At 36.4% G+C, this 15,258-nt stretch overlaps 1 protein-coding gene across 1 annotated transcript in view; it reads right to left on the bottom strand.

Moving 5' to 3' along the window:
* Positions 1-2,899: 2,899 nt before the first annotated feature.
* The window catches only part of C11H12orf50 (chromosome 11 C12orf50 homolog), a 31,235-nt gene continuing 18,876 nt past the window's right edge, over positions 2,900-15,258 (bottom strand). The window contains 7 exon segments of the mRNA XM_065887841.1: positions 2,900-2,938; positions 6,156-6,248; positions 7,645-7,671; positions 7,673-7,845; positions 8,099-8,203; positions 11,116-11,223; positions 12,639-12,749. Coding sequence (XP_065743913.1) covers positions 2,900-2,938; positions 6,156-6,248; positions 7,645-7,671; positions 7,673-7,845; positions 8,099-8,203; positions 11,116-11,223; positions 12,639-12,749 — 656 coding nt within the window.

Raw genomic sequence — 15,258 nt, 5'->3', positions numbered from 1 at the left:
TCATAGGCACAGGGTTGAGAATGCTGGAAAACAAACCTAAAATCTCATCCTGGAGTGACTGAATTACAATGCAAATTGAATTCACAGGCTCACAGGGTATTTACTGTTACAATTATGGCATTGATTGTGAAGGAACATAATCCTGAAAGTTGAAATAGGAACATATAGGAAGACTTGATGAAACTGGGAACCATGAGGAAGTATGCTACACTCCAAAGTAGCTGCTTGAGTTTTCTAATTTATACAGACAAAAGTCCAAGGAATGTGTGTGGGAATGAATTTTAAAGATGTGGAATAATCACGGAAGGAACATAGAATTGGATCGAGCCAAATTTGTTGATATGGGCCCACTAAGCAGAGATTCTGCACTTACGTGCAGCTTGGGAAATTAGAAAGTGTTCTAATTGGTTGATTGGTTGGTTGGTTTAAATATGGACTAAAAGGTAGTCCAGAGTGAGCAAATCCAGAGTGAGTCCAGACCTGCCTTGATTTATTGTAGAGGAAGGGATTTAAATGTTTAGAGAGATTGGAGTGTTAGAGTACGTTTGTCACTTAAAATCTACTCACCCACCCTGGAAGGGTCCCAGAGCCACCTTCGTGTCCTCCCAAAATTCATATGTTTTTGAAGGCTTAACCCCCAATGCCTCAGAATGTGACCTTATTTGGATATAAGGTCTATACAGAGGTAATCCAGTTAAAATGAGGTCATTTGAATGGGCCCTAATCCAACATGACTGTGTTCTTATAAAAGAATAAATATGAACACAGAAACACACATTAAGGGAAGATGATACGAAGAGACACAAGGAGAAAACAGTGATCTATAAGCCAAGAAGACAGTCCTGCAATAGATCCTTCAGAAAAAACCAACCCACTGACACCTTGATTTCAGGCTTCTAGCCTCCAGATTTGTGAGACAATAAATTTCTGTTGAGTCACTCAGTTTGTGGTACTTTATTATAGCAGCCCTAGCTAACTAACATACTAAACACCCAATAAATGCTATTTTTATTATTATTTTTATTACTGTTGTATTTTGAAAAGAGTCGAATCATTGAACACCAGTGAAATTCATTGAAAGCTTTTGTATGTGCCAGATACGCAACTGCCCAACAGTGGCACTGTGGAATTGAAGCTTAAATGCACTACTTGTATATTTAGGAGTCAGTAAGCATTGCATCTTGCTGGCTTCCAAATGTTTGGTTGTCCACTTACCTTTGTCATCCCCTATCTTTTCTTATTTTGGGGTTTGTTATCTTTTTCCTTCCTGGTTACTGGTTTACCCCCATTTAAATCAAGTGCCATTTCTCTAAATCACAAACATTAAAACAAGGTTGATTAATGCCACTGTCTGACTTGGTCCTTTAGACAAAGTTTATCATAATAAAAATGTACATTTATTCAGGAATTATACATGTACACATTCAGAAGAATCACATTCAAGCCTTCCTTTACATTTTCCTCGTTCCTCATTGATTCTTCAGCATTGGGCATGCAATGCAGATACACACTGAGAATCTGTACTTCAAGAAAGAGATCTTGAATTTCCTTCTTTGAACCCCTCCTTCTTCATCATTAGTTGAAAAGTTTTAGAAGGACACAGATCTGTCTGTTAAATGGAATTATAGGCTGTTTCCTATCACCTTCCATCTAGACATCTTTTCAGCTCAGCTCTTTTCTTACATCCCTCTCAAACTATCTTACCAAGATACTTTGCTGACACAGTTTTCATTTCTATCTGCTCTATCTGTAAAAAAAACAAAGTGGCTATAACCTCAAGTTTTTGCAAATGTGGAGACAGAGCACCATTAGAAGCCAGAAACTAGGGTTTATTATTCCACAAGCTGGAATCACACCATATAAAATGTTTTAAAATAATATATTTCTAAGAACCCTGATTGCCTCCCTTCCCCAATAAATATTGAACAAGAAGCTACCAATAACCACAAGATGCATGCAAATATAAAAACAGGGTGTTCTAAAGACTTAGTGAAGTTCTGAGCCTTCATAAACTCAGAAGTATAAGTCTTACAAACTTAGAAAAACATCACTTGAAAGGTTAATTACTTATATTGCTCTCATACTTTTTTTTTAAATTAGGGTATAGTTGTTATATTTGTAAACATTTATACTTCTGGAGTTTACTGAAGCCTTAAAAGCTCACTCTAGACTTTGTGGATACCATGTTATTAATTCACTTTTTCTTTTCCATTTACAAGTTCTTTTCTCCAGTATGATCATATAATTTTTATTTTCATGGTAGGAAAATGTTTATTTTTCAGTTTTGAATGTAGCACATTTCAGCAGATAGATTTTGTAGTTGTCAATTAAAAGACATTGTTCAGCAACTTCCCTGAATAATAAACCAATCTTTGTCTCTTTCTACAACACACTGAAGTGTATTTCTATTAGAATTCCTCTCATACTTACCACCAAACTGTAATCCTGGGACTTCATTGAATTTGTTTACATTTTATCTGTAACTATCACGGACGCCCAGCTTAAAATCTAGGTAAAGAAAGAAAATGTGAGGTTTCTTCCTTAAAGAATATTGCAAAATAGAAATCAAAGGCACAGTTTTACTCCTCAATCTGTGCAATCTTAGTTTACAATTAAAGAATGATTTTAATTGTCAAACTTTTAAATTTTATTAAATGTTTGTGGCAATGCATTGAATGAATTCCAGACTTATATAAATACACAGGCAGCTGTTTGTAATTTGCATTTTTATCAGTTTTGAAAGAGCACAATGTACTTCCTGCATCTTATTTTCAGAATTTGCAATTATCATATTTGGCTATCCAGTATACAGTATGGACTACTTGAGTATCTCATTCTTGGAATTTTCATTTTGATTGTAAACCAGATGATCTCTGGCACTTTTCTCTTTTCTCATTTTTCAACCTCCAGGTTTACTTCCTCCCATTTCTTCTTGGCTCTAATAATAAAGTAGAAAAAATATTTCAATTATTTTCTTTTTCAGGGTACCGAAAATTTGCATTTCTTTTGCTAATCAGTTACCATAAATCTAAAGACAAAACAAAAACTAAGCTTATCGTTCTAATTCATAAATTTTCAGAATGCCATTCAAACTAATTCCACTTCTTTCTGAAGCTCGCTCGCTGTGATTTGAATTTAGATGGAGGGGTGGAGAGGAATGGAAATAATACTACAGTATGTAGAAGGCTGCACCATGGGGCACCCAGAATGAACAGAATGAATGTCCCCTCCTCTGGAGAAAGGCACCTCCAGTCACACCAGCTGTATGTCTATCAGAAAGGACAAGTGGCCTCAAGGAAAGGCTGACAATGACATCTCTAACTGCCTTCAGCTCCTTTCCTCGATTCCTGCAGACACATTTTCCTCTTCTATTGCATTAGCCTCATAGCAGCCAACATTGTCCCAAAGACTCCTCTCACCCAGTTACACTTCTGAGGCCTTGGCTCCAGATATTCCTTAGAGGAGTAGACTAGTGGCTCTCTCTAGCAGTCCACCTGTCCCCTGGGAAACACTGAAATCTCTCCTTTGTGCCCTGGCAGGAAGTGCAGGGGAGGAAACACAAGCTACTCTTTCTCTCCCTATTCTGGTGATGACAACAACAACTGGAAAGGATAAGAGTTTAGGGGTGGGCTTCCCTGGTGGTGCAGTGGTTGAGAGTTTGCCTGCCGGTGCAGGGGACACGGGTTCGTGCCCCGGACCGGGAAGATCCCACATGCCGCGAAGCAGCTGGGCCCGTGAGCCATGGCCGCTGAGTCTGTGCGTCCGGAGCCTGTGCTCCGCAACGAGAGAGGCCACAACAGTGAGAGGCCCGCGTACCGCAAAAAAAAAAAAAGAAAATTTGCATATAAACTTAGTCCCATTCAGTGCTTTCTTAGCTACTTCACATGTATATGTCAATCACATTCAGATTTGAAATTCTGAGGGTTTTTCTCCCTCCCTTACCTTCCTGCTGCTTATCCTAATTTCTAGGGTTGGGACTGGGGAGGATGGTTGCTGCTGTGTGACAGGTAGGAAAAGAATGTCCTCTCAACAATCTTGGGTTTCAACAAGGTGTGGGTCCTGTGCTGGTGAACAGTGGCCCAGATAACATAGTCTAAGGTTTCTCAGGCTTTAATGTGTATCCTAATCACCTGAGGATCTTGTTAAAATGCAGATAATGATTCAGTAGGTCTGAGATGGAGATTCCACACCCCTAACAAGCTCCCAGGTGATATCACTGCTGGTGGCCCCCAGACCATACTTCACGTAACAGGGGTTTGATCAGTGGATGATGGCTTGGTTTCTAATCGACTTCCTGGCACAGCAAACAGTTGAGTTTCCAGCTGAGTCCTCCCCGGAATAGCACCCAACCACAAAGGCATCTTTTTGATGCTATCCCTTTAGGCCTAGCCAGAAGACTTTGTGTAGACCTGCTGGTCCTCTCTCCCAGGAACTCACTCTCACTTGAAACTCACAGGGTTATGTGATGCCCTCCCAATCAACCCTGGAGCTCGGCAATCTCAAGAGGCTCTGTCTCCAGCCCTCTTGCGTTAGACGTGCCTCGTCCCCCCCACAACCCCACCACCAGATGGCGTTGAGAAACTCTCTCCAAAGCTTCCCCCCTAGATTGCATCTGGGAAGTACAATGCAGAGCCTCTTTATACTCAGATTCTTAAAAGTTCCAGAGGAATTCTATCATAGACCTTTCTATCCCTGGGCCCTGGCATAGCTGGAGGTGGTGGGAGAAGGGGAGGAGGGAACTAGTACTGTGTAAGTGGCTTCACAGTTTCTGCTCTCCTGCTGTCTCACCATACCCTCCTCCTTACTCTTCAGATTGAAAGAAAAGAGCAGTTTTGTTGGCTCACATCCCCTGTCACATCCCTTTTCCTGTGGCATATGTGGATGGTATGTGCTTCATACTCTCAAGTGACCCCTCCTTCCTCCAAATCCTTTAGTGATTCATGTTTCACTGTGTGGGATGGGAGGGGAGAAGGCTGCTGCAATACAAGAGTAGTCACTGGGACAGGAGCAGGGGGGTGAGAAGCACATCCTTTAATACTTCAAATAACATTCCACCCACAAGGAAACGGTGGGAGAAAAAGATGTGACTTGACAGTTGGTAGTTTTATCTAGGATTTTCATTGCCTTTTCACCTCCTTCCCCCCAAAATTAAGTGCAACCCACATGAAGTGAAGAGGAAATATAATCAATGAAATAGTGCCACAGCAGAGTTTTCTTGCAGTACAATATGATTTGGGAAGAGATGGGAAAAAAGAAAACAACTGACTCCGGTATAAATATATATACAGGTCTGAATACTGCATCACAGTTATAGTCAAGAGTTTATAGGGAAATACTGCTTTAGAAGATCTTAGCTGTTTATTTTGGAAAGTGTACAGTTTCTAGTCTGGATGTGTTCTGATTCATTCTGGGAACCTCTCATATAAGAGTTGATGGATTTCAGATGATTCTGAAAGTTCTAGGCTACTGATTTAGGTAGGAACTCCCTATCTAGGTCTTTTTCTGAAAGGTTCAGCTTTCCAAAAAATAACTGAAACCATTTTATCCTGTATGGTTTTCCAAACCCACTGAGCCAGCCCCAGAATAAGCTGGGAGAAGACAACAAGCTTTTTAGTATAAGAACCAGATCCCAAACCTGAGGCTGGATCTGCTACAAACCTTTACACTGAGGAGGTTCCTGGAATCCCTACACCCTCCCAGAGCACAGAGCACAAGGCGGAGACCATAGTCACTTTGAACCTCCCAGCCTAGAAACTACGTCTTAGATGCCTTGTCAGCCAGCACCAGCCAATATGTGTCCATGGTGGATATAGTAGGGCTTTAATATTTTGTGTCAAAATATGGATTTATATATTGCTTTGTAGTTCAACAAAGAATGCATCTTATATTACATAACTGCTGAAACTGCTATGCTTCTAAGGAGAGAAATATATCAAAAGATTTCTGATAAAATTAAAATAGGCAAAGGAAAACACAATAAAAAAGTAAAATTAAATTGCTAGTAGAGAAGATATCTACTACTAAACTCCAAGTAATTATGTTCAGGTATATGGTGAAAACTTTCTAAATTTTCTAAAATATGTTCCTTGAGCTTAAAAACTTGTCATTTATTTTCAGAATTGTATGATACATTAAAATCACTAGTAAATATTTACCTGAATATATCTTTTCAGTTTTTGAATATGTTTTTGAAAAAGGAATTCTTTTTTGCCAGGCTGAACCATTATATGATGCTGACATATATTTATCTGAGAGAAAAAGGAAACAGGAATTAAATATTTTATAATGTTAAAATCATATTCCAGGAGCATTTCAAAGTTATAAATGTCTCAGAGGTGAAGCTATTCTCTAATAATTCATTTTACCATTTCAAAGCTAAGGCATCAGGGATACAAGTGAGCTTATTAAAACCATTTAAGTTATCAATGAACACGGTTATACATCTCTTAATTGACTGTTCAGTTCCTCAAATAAGGCTTGCTCCCACGAGGCTAAGCTAGAGAAGAGTATGATATGTGTATGTAATCAAAATGTTTCATTGCCTGGCTTTACCATGATTTTACATAAAATTCTGTTAACATTTGCAGAGCTAAAGAAAGGAAGGAAGGAAGGTAGGTAGGTAGGTTGGTGAGGCCACCTTAACACAAATCTAGACTGTGGCATCAAACTGTTCTGGTAGTTACTGTATTCTTCACAGCTAACTACTCACAGTAAAATTATAATAAAATTAATAATAAAATAATAGTAGTAAATAAAATTAAAAGTCTGTTTCACTTAAGAATATCCTTATTTTTATATATAAATCCATACATCATTCCATTCTAAAACAAATAGAAGAAAATAATTTAAAAGCTAACTTCTATTTAAACTGTAAAAGGAGGACCTAAGAGAGACATAGAGTTTTCACTTATGTTTCAGAAAGTACACAACATTCAGAACTCTACTAACTAGACTATGCACACAGGAGAATACAAACATGAAATTACAGGGAATTGAGTGACCTTTTGTTAAGTTGAGAAGACAAACCCAACTTTAAAAAGAGCCAAATTCATCTGAGAGAGGGGAAAAAAAAAAAGAGAGATTTGGTTCCCTCCTCCCTTGTGTCCTTGTACTTCCTGAGAAATACTATGACTTTGCCTATTACATGATGAAATGATTTAGAAGCAATCTGGGCATGGGTGGGAGAGATGAGAGGTTGTCAAAAATATTGCAGTTAACCCCCAAACTAACCCTTTCAGAAAGTAATCATGAAGGCCTAAAGAAAAACCACAGCACTAGACAGAAAGTGATAATTGAACAATGCAGTCAGTGGAACAAGAAAATGTCAACCATTCAAAAACAATCCTCAAGAGTGAAATAAAGTTATCCAGGGGGAACAAAGTGCAGTGCTCTGAGACAAAATTCTAGAGAGGGTCATGTCAAGCCATCTGCATCCAACATGTTTTCTCCAATATCCTTTAAATCACGTGCACTCCTGCACATAGACAAAAATCCTCTTACTAGTTTTCTAAGATGTTATGGTGGTGATTGCCTGGAAAAAGAAGGGGGTGGATAGCAATTAAGATTAGTTGGACCATCAGGAAATTCCATGGGAATGCAAACCACAGACATGAGTAAAGAGCCTATATAAGTGTAGAACTCCACCTGAACAGAGGTTGAATTTGGGTTCCTTGTTAACATCAACTTTATTGTAGGACCCGTTTGTGGGCCTGCTGCGGGGAGGTGCATTCATTGAGACAGTTCTGACAGCATCTCTCTGACCATGGATATAGGAGTCATTCTCAGAGTTTCTGTTTTTATTATTGCGATGGTAACTCATTTTATTTTTGGGATTTGGAGCCTGTACTGCTATAAAAGAAAGGGGGAAGAGAGTGAGGGATAAAACAAGCTGGTTTCACACCCGTAAATAACATATTGCACTTTAAATGTTTGATAGCACAATGGAAGATAATGTAAGCTAAAAGAACTAAGTTTATAAGAATTGGGCTGACATCTAAAATAACATGTTGCATGACAATGACTTGTTTTTCTGCTAGAAAAAAAATTTAATCTCTTTTCAAATTACAATTTAGGAATATCAAATACATAGACACTTTACCTCTCTGCATTTCTGGGCCAGGAAAGTTCTTTGGTTCATCATAAATCCATTTTCTTTTTTTCAGGCCTTTAAAATGAGGCTTCCTCACTGGCTGGACATCATTTACTTAAAGAAGATACAAAGTTTTACAGTTTTTAAAGAGACACTTTCATCTGAAAATTACTGAAGGTGATAATTACATATCTGTGCATTCACATGTCAAGCAAGAGAAAAAAATAAATGTACCACCCCAATACTTTACTTTCTAGAACAAAGGGTTATTTAATTTTAAGTACCAAAAAAATCTATCTTGGAAATTGATTGATGAGAAAACTTTCAATAAGTAACATTCCTTTGGAGAAAAATGCTTTTCTCCAAAGGAATGTGTGGATCTTTTTAGGTTTAAAAGAACATAAAATTACAATCCAAATATAATTATATATCTCATTATAATGTTATTTTTAAGTAGTTTTAGAATAGTTATTTTGAACATAAATCTTTTTGTACTTTTTAAGCCTAAACTACTACTTCTTAAGAAGTTGCATTAGTGTAAAATACTTTAATGACTATTACCTTACTGTTTTAAGATCTTAAGAAGTTGGGGGTATAGATAGTTTGGTGAAACAAGCCTCAATAATCAGAATTTGTAAGTGCTAATATCACTAAGTTATTCACTTCTTGCTTGCATGTTTTTACGTGGAAAATTTTATGTGCATGCTCAATTTTCCAGGAATTTCTAAGGTACATTTCTCCAGAGTATCTTAAAACGATCTAGTAAAGAGGAGCATTTTTTATTATTTCTCTGTGTGGAGATCCTAAACATTCACAAGTAACTACTACACAGAGAAAATGAACATCAAATTCACTATGTAGATTACATTAGCTCTCTACAGTGGGCTGATTAATCTCTCTTTGCCCTAGCTCTCATCTTCAGCTTCAGCAGTAAACCTTCAGTGAAGCTCTGATTCACCACCTCCTCTCCAAACATCATGCTCCACCCTTACTCTCATGCTCCCACTCCTAGAACTTGGAAACCATATTTTTCACAAGTGTCACTAAACTAAGCTGCTCTGAGGTAAACCATCACGGTTCCCTTTGTTTCTCAGCTGGGGCTGAAGAATATTACAGGGGTTCAATAAATGAAATAAGGAAAAGGAAGGAAGGAGGGAGGGAAACAGGAAGATTCATGAGTCTTAATTGTATCAAGAGAAGAAGCTCCAAGTACTAAAAAGCAAGGAGAAGCCCAATCAAGAAAAATAATCTGAAACATAATAAAAATTTGTCAACGTATCCCAGCACGGGTTAAATTTAAAATGTACTAATGAAGCTTCAGAGAACGTAGTATATTATTAACTTTAATATCTAAATTAAACTAGTGGGAAAGTGTATAATTTACTAGGACCTACATCACAATTCATTGTCAATTAGAAGAATATTGTGTCTTTAATTCTTAATCCTGAATAGTTTTCAAACCATCCTTTTTTCTTTCCTTTTTAAAATTCTACTGCAAATAAGCAAAATAAATCCACAATAAGGCAAATATATCTAAGGCCAAAAAGTGATAGAGCTGATGTCTCACTTGAAGAAGGGTCCTCTCTGCACTTCATACTGATATTCTCAGTAGCATTTAATACATGCATTGTAGGTACTAGTCGGGTAGTTAGTGAACGCTTTGGTTGAGGACTGTCCTTGTTATCTTTTAAAGCAAATTAAGAAAATAGAATGTCACTATTAGTAAAAGGAAGTGTTTCCATTGGTATTTCACTTTGCAAGCATTATATGATGGGCATACCTATTTAAAATATATATACGTATATTAATTTTTAGAACCCACCACTGAAATTCCCTAATTACCACATTGAGTCCCCCAAATTTGTCACTAACAAAACATTAAAAATTCAGAAATAACAGCCAGTATCTTCAATATGTAAATTATATATTTGTGGCAATATTTTTAATACCTCTGTATAATAAAATACAAAAAAATAAAAGGTTATCAATTTTACATCAAGTGTGCCAGTTTAAACCAAGGATGAAGAAATATCTGTAACAGTCGTCATTTGTTCTAAGCTTTGGAGCAGGGCCATCCAATAGAGTTTTCTACAATGATGGAAACATTCTAAATCTGTGCTGTCTGAAATGATAGCCACTGGTCACATGTGGATATTGAGCACTTATAATATGGCTGGTGCAACTGATGAGCTGAATTTTAAATTTTTATTTAATTTTAATTAACTTAAACAGCCACACGTGAATGGTGGCTATGGTTATTAGTGTAGTTAGAGGTGTGTGTTTTTTGATGGATTGAGCAAAAGAGAGGAAACAAGATTTACATATAATTCTCCATAAGGAGAATTTGATCACAAGTGTCTTCCTGTTCTTGAGAATATTTATTTAATGGTGGGGAAAACAGTAGATGTAACTGGTTAATATTTAGATGGAGAACATGTAAAGTTCTCTAATTACAGGACAGCTGTACTGCCTGTGACTGAGAGAGCTGCCCAGCAGAGGTCCCAGCTGGGGGATTCTAAGCACAATAAAGGCAGCATAACACTATAGAGGGTGTATTTTATTATCATATCTCTGGATTATTCACAGACTATAATTAGTAATAATCATAAAGTGGGGAAGTCAGCGTGAGAATTGATACTCTTCTCAGTATATATATCTTCACAAGTCTTTCTAAGAAAATTCAATCACACTGAATATTGGAAGATGAAAAAAAAAAAAACAACTAAAGAGGACTGGGTATTACCATTTAAGAGGACCAATAACTTTAGAGCTAGCAAGACTCCTAGAAATTATGTAGTCCAACAGGCTAATTTTTCAGATAAGGAAACTGAAGCTAAAAAAAGATGAAGCCCCATAGGCAAATAATTAGGGATAGAGCCAGGACTGGAAACTTAGGGCTTCTGACTCCTCTCTAGTGTATTTTGTGTATATTTTTATTTATAACCTTGCCTCTACAACAATCATGCTTTATATTTAACTTGTCTGTACAAATTACAAATGGATCAAAATATAGACTGGCTTATTACCTTTAGCATTTGAATATTTCGACATCGTGATTTCTTTCTCTTCAGTTAAAGCTTCATTTTCATCTACTCCAAGAAATATGATCCTCTGTGGAATGTAGCAGTCACCTCCTATGACAATAACTTACTGTCAGTGGCAATGATGGCAGAAAATTGTACAAAACTATCTTTTAATACAGGATAATCCTCCCCTAAAATACCCCTTTTGCACAGTTTTATGTAAATACTTCTCAGTGATACCATCACCATCTCTATACATATCATATATGTTTCGATTAATACATGTGTATATATATATATATATATATATATGTGTGTGTGTGTGTGTGAAAATACAGTATGTACACTTACAAATAATTGGAAGAAAATTCACACAGTCAACACAATTTTCCACATAACAATCTTTACCACATTTTAGAGATACTCAGAGTAAATATAATTTATCTTCCACACAATTTCTTCAGATATATGAAAGCAGTTTTTATGTTCCTTAAAGATCTTCTATATTCCAGCATAAATATTCATAGTTGCTTTAAATATTACTTAAATACTTAATTTCAGATCCTTGACCATACAAGTTACCCTTTCTTAACATAAAATATTTGTTTCAAGTAACCTTGTTTAAAAATGATGCCCAACTTCCTTGGTGGCACAGTGGTTGAGAGTCCGCCTGCCGATGCAGGGGACACGGGTTCGTGCCCCGGTCCGGGAAGATCCCACATGCCGCGGAGCGGCTGGGCCCGTGAGCCATGGCCGCTGAGCCTGCGCGTCCGGAGCCTGTGCTCCGCAACGGGAGAGGCCACAACAGTGAGAGGCCCTCATACCGCAAAAAAAAAAAAAATGATGCCCAAATGTGGACTACCCTGTGAAGAAATCAGTGGAACTAGTATAATAATAGATGACATTTATGGAGCATCATTCTATAAGTTATACACTCTACTGAGTATTTTAAATGACTTATCACATTTAATTATTTTCCTATACTACTCCTAATAATTCAATGTAAGTTTACCTTAGCTATTCGGTAGCTGACACATGTTACTGAATTATATTGAAACCTTATGGCCAACAAAAACATTTTTTTTTCCCTCACAATATATGTCAGGTCTTTCCCAGCTTGAAGAGAACCTACCGGTAATGTCTTGGACTTAAATACAAGAGATTTTGTTTTATCACAGTTTGAGTTTACCTTGTTAAATCTGGCTCATTGTTCCAGCATATTAACTTCCAGTCATCTGTAAATTTTATAAACGCGTCTCTATACATCTAGTCATTCAATTGTTTAAACGTAAAATCATTTATTCTACAAATATTTACGGAGTGCACATCATGTGCCAGACATTCTACTAGAGATTTGTCCAGAGCAATTGATTATACACAATTCCTGACCTCAAGGAGTTATCCAAAGCCAATGAATAAAATGCTAAAAAGATGTTGATGAAACAAATCAGTTATGAGAGAGAAAATTCAGACTCATTTATTATATGGTGACATACTCAGAATCAATCAGTAATAAACTAATTCACCTCCATTTTCAAAAGCAGCAGTATCAGTCCTTGGTTTCCTATCCAGTGATGCTTTTATCACACCTTGCCTTTCAAATAGGCTGAATTTTGTTGGAACTGTCAGACTGTCCCCTAGGAAAAAAAAAAAATCACTCTAGGAACCATTAGGCGTTTACCTAAGTTTATTATAGAATTTATGATGACAGTAAAAAGCCTAAAAGTTAATGGAAATATTGTTTGCACAGTGATTTGATGAGCAATAAATTTATAATTATACAAATTTTAAGCCAATTTATAATTAGAAGGAAAGCAGAAGGCAAGTTTATTTCCCTATGTGGAAAATGTATCAAGTGACAGTTTAAAAAGTTAAGCAATCTAACTCTATAGTGTATGTATATTTAGTTTATTTGATGTGCTTTTCATATAATGAATTTTGTAATATTTGTTTTGTTTTCATCTACTAACCATGAACAAAGTAAAAAGTATTAGGGTCAACTACTGATTAAAAAATGCTAATTATACTGATAATTAATTCTCACCATTTCCTTATACATCTCTAGCTAATTTTCTCTGAAAATAAAATATTAAAAGGAGAATAAAAGAGCTATGACAATCTGATACAACTCGTGATTCTGGACTGGATTCTAAACCAGGGAAAAAACTTCATTTTGTTTTAAAGGACATTGATGGCACAATTGGTGAAAATTTTTTTAAAAAGTCTTTAAATAATATTGAATCAGTAGTAATTTCCTGATATTGATATTTATACTGCATTTGGGTGAGAGTTATGTAGGGGCATCATGCCTGCAACTAACTCTCAAACAATTTGAAAAAAATAACAACAATGTGTGTGTTGTGAGAGAGAGGGAGAGAGAGTGAAAAATCAAATGTGTAAAATGCTAACATATGGGGAAATCTGGGTAAAGGATATTCATTAGTTAACTGAAATTATTTAAAAATAAAAAGCTTTTTAAAACCATAATATAAAGCAAAAATGCATATAATTGTCTTTAAAATCTGCCATTTTTAATATTCATTGCTAATGTGTTTGTTTTTGTTTTGTTATTGTTTTAATTTTTCTTGTCTCCATAATTCAAGAAATCTGTCCTTCACTAGATGGCTCCCATTTATCAGCTAGGTCTCTTCGATTGTTCTACCATCTGATGGCATGTTGCTGCCACCTACTGCCATATGTTTAAATAGTTTGCCACACATATGTACTTGCAAGACAGACACTCTACTTTTTACCCTATGCTCATATTGATCCTGGGAGACTTTGCCAACTATCTCTTTTTTTTTTTTTTTTTTTTTTAAGAGGAGAAAAGGACTCAGATCTCTCCTACTCCTGCAAAACTTGTTTTTCAGCTCATCCCAGGGGCAAGAAATCTACTTAAACTCATGGAATCCATGGATTTTTTTCTCTGAGTTCCTTTTTTTTTTTAATTTATTTTTTTATACAGCAGATACTTATTACTCATCAATTTTATACACATCAGTGTATACATGTCAATACCAATCGCCCAATTCAGCACACCACCACACCCACCCATCCATGGCTTCCCTCCCTTGGTGTCCATACGTTTGTTCTCTACATCTGTGTCTCAATTTCTGCCCTGCAAACCGGTTCATTTGTACCATTTTTCTAGGTTCCACATATATGCGTTAATATATGATTTTTGTTTTTCTCTTTCTGACTTACTTCACTCTGTATGACAGTCTCTAGATCCATCCACATCTCAACAAGTGACCCAATATCATTCCTATTTATGGCTGAGTCATATTCCATTGTATATATGTACCACATCTTCTTTATCCATTTGTCTGTCAATGGGCATATAAGTTGCTTCCATGATCTGGCTATTGCAAAGAGTGCTGCAATGAACATTGGGGCGCATGTGTCTTTTTGAATTATGGTTTTCTCTGGGTATATGCCCAGTAGTGGGATTGCTGGATCATATGGTGATTCTATTTTTAGTGTTTTAAGGAACCTCCATACTGTTCTCCATAGTGGCTATATCAATTTACATTCCCACCAACAGTGCAAGAGGGTTCCGTTTTCTCCACACCCTCTCCAGCATTTGTCGTTTGTAGATTTTCTGATGATGCCCATTCTAACAGGTGTGAGGTGATACCTCACTATAGTTTTGATTTGCATTTCTCTAATAATTAGTGATGTTGAGCAGCTTTCATGCACTTCTTGGCCATCTGTATGTCTTCTTTGGAGAAATGTCTACTTAGGTCTTCTGCCCATTTTTGGATTGGGTTGTTTGCTTTTTTAATATTGAGCTGCATGAGCTGTTTATATATTTTGGAGATTAATCCTTTGTTGATTCGTTTGCAAATATTTTCTCCCATTCTGAGGGTTGTCTTTGTGTCTTGTTTATGGTTTCCTTTTCTGTGCAAAAGCTTTGAAGTTTCACTAGGTCCCATTTGTTTAGTTTTGTTTTTATTTCCATTACTCTAGGAGATGGATCAAAAAAGATCTTGCAGTGATTTATGTCAGAGAGTGTTCTTCCTATGTTTTCCTCTAAGAGTTTTATAGTGTCCGGTCTAACATTTAGGTCTCTAATCCATTTTGAGTTTATTTTTGTGTATGGTGTTAGGAAGTGTTCTAATTTTACTCTTTTACATGTAGCTGTCC

Source organism: Phocoena phocoena, chromosome 11 (assembly GCF_963924675.1).
Source record: "Phocoena phocoena chromosome 11, mPhoPho1.1, whole genome shotgun sequence".
Taxonomy (NCBI): Eukaryota; Metazoa; Chordata; class Mammalia; order Artiodactyla; family Phocoenidae; genus Phocoena; species Phocoena phocoena.
Note: the sequence above shows the minus strand (reverse complement) of the source record. Positions and strands in the feature narration are given on the sequence as shown.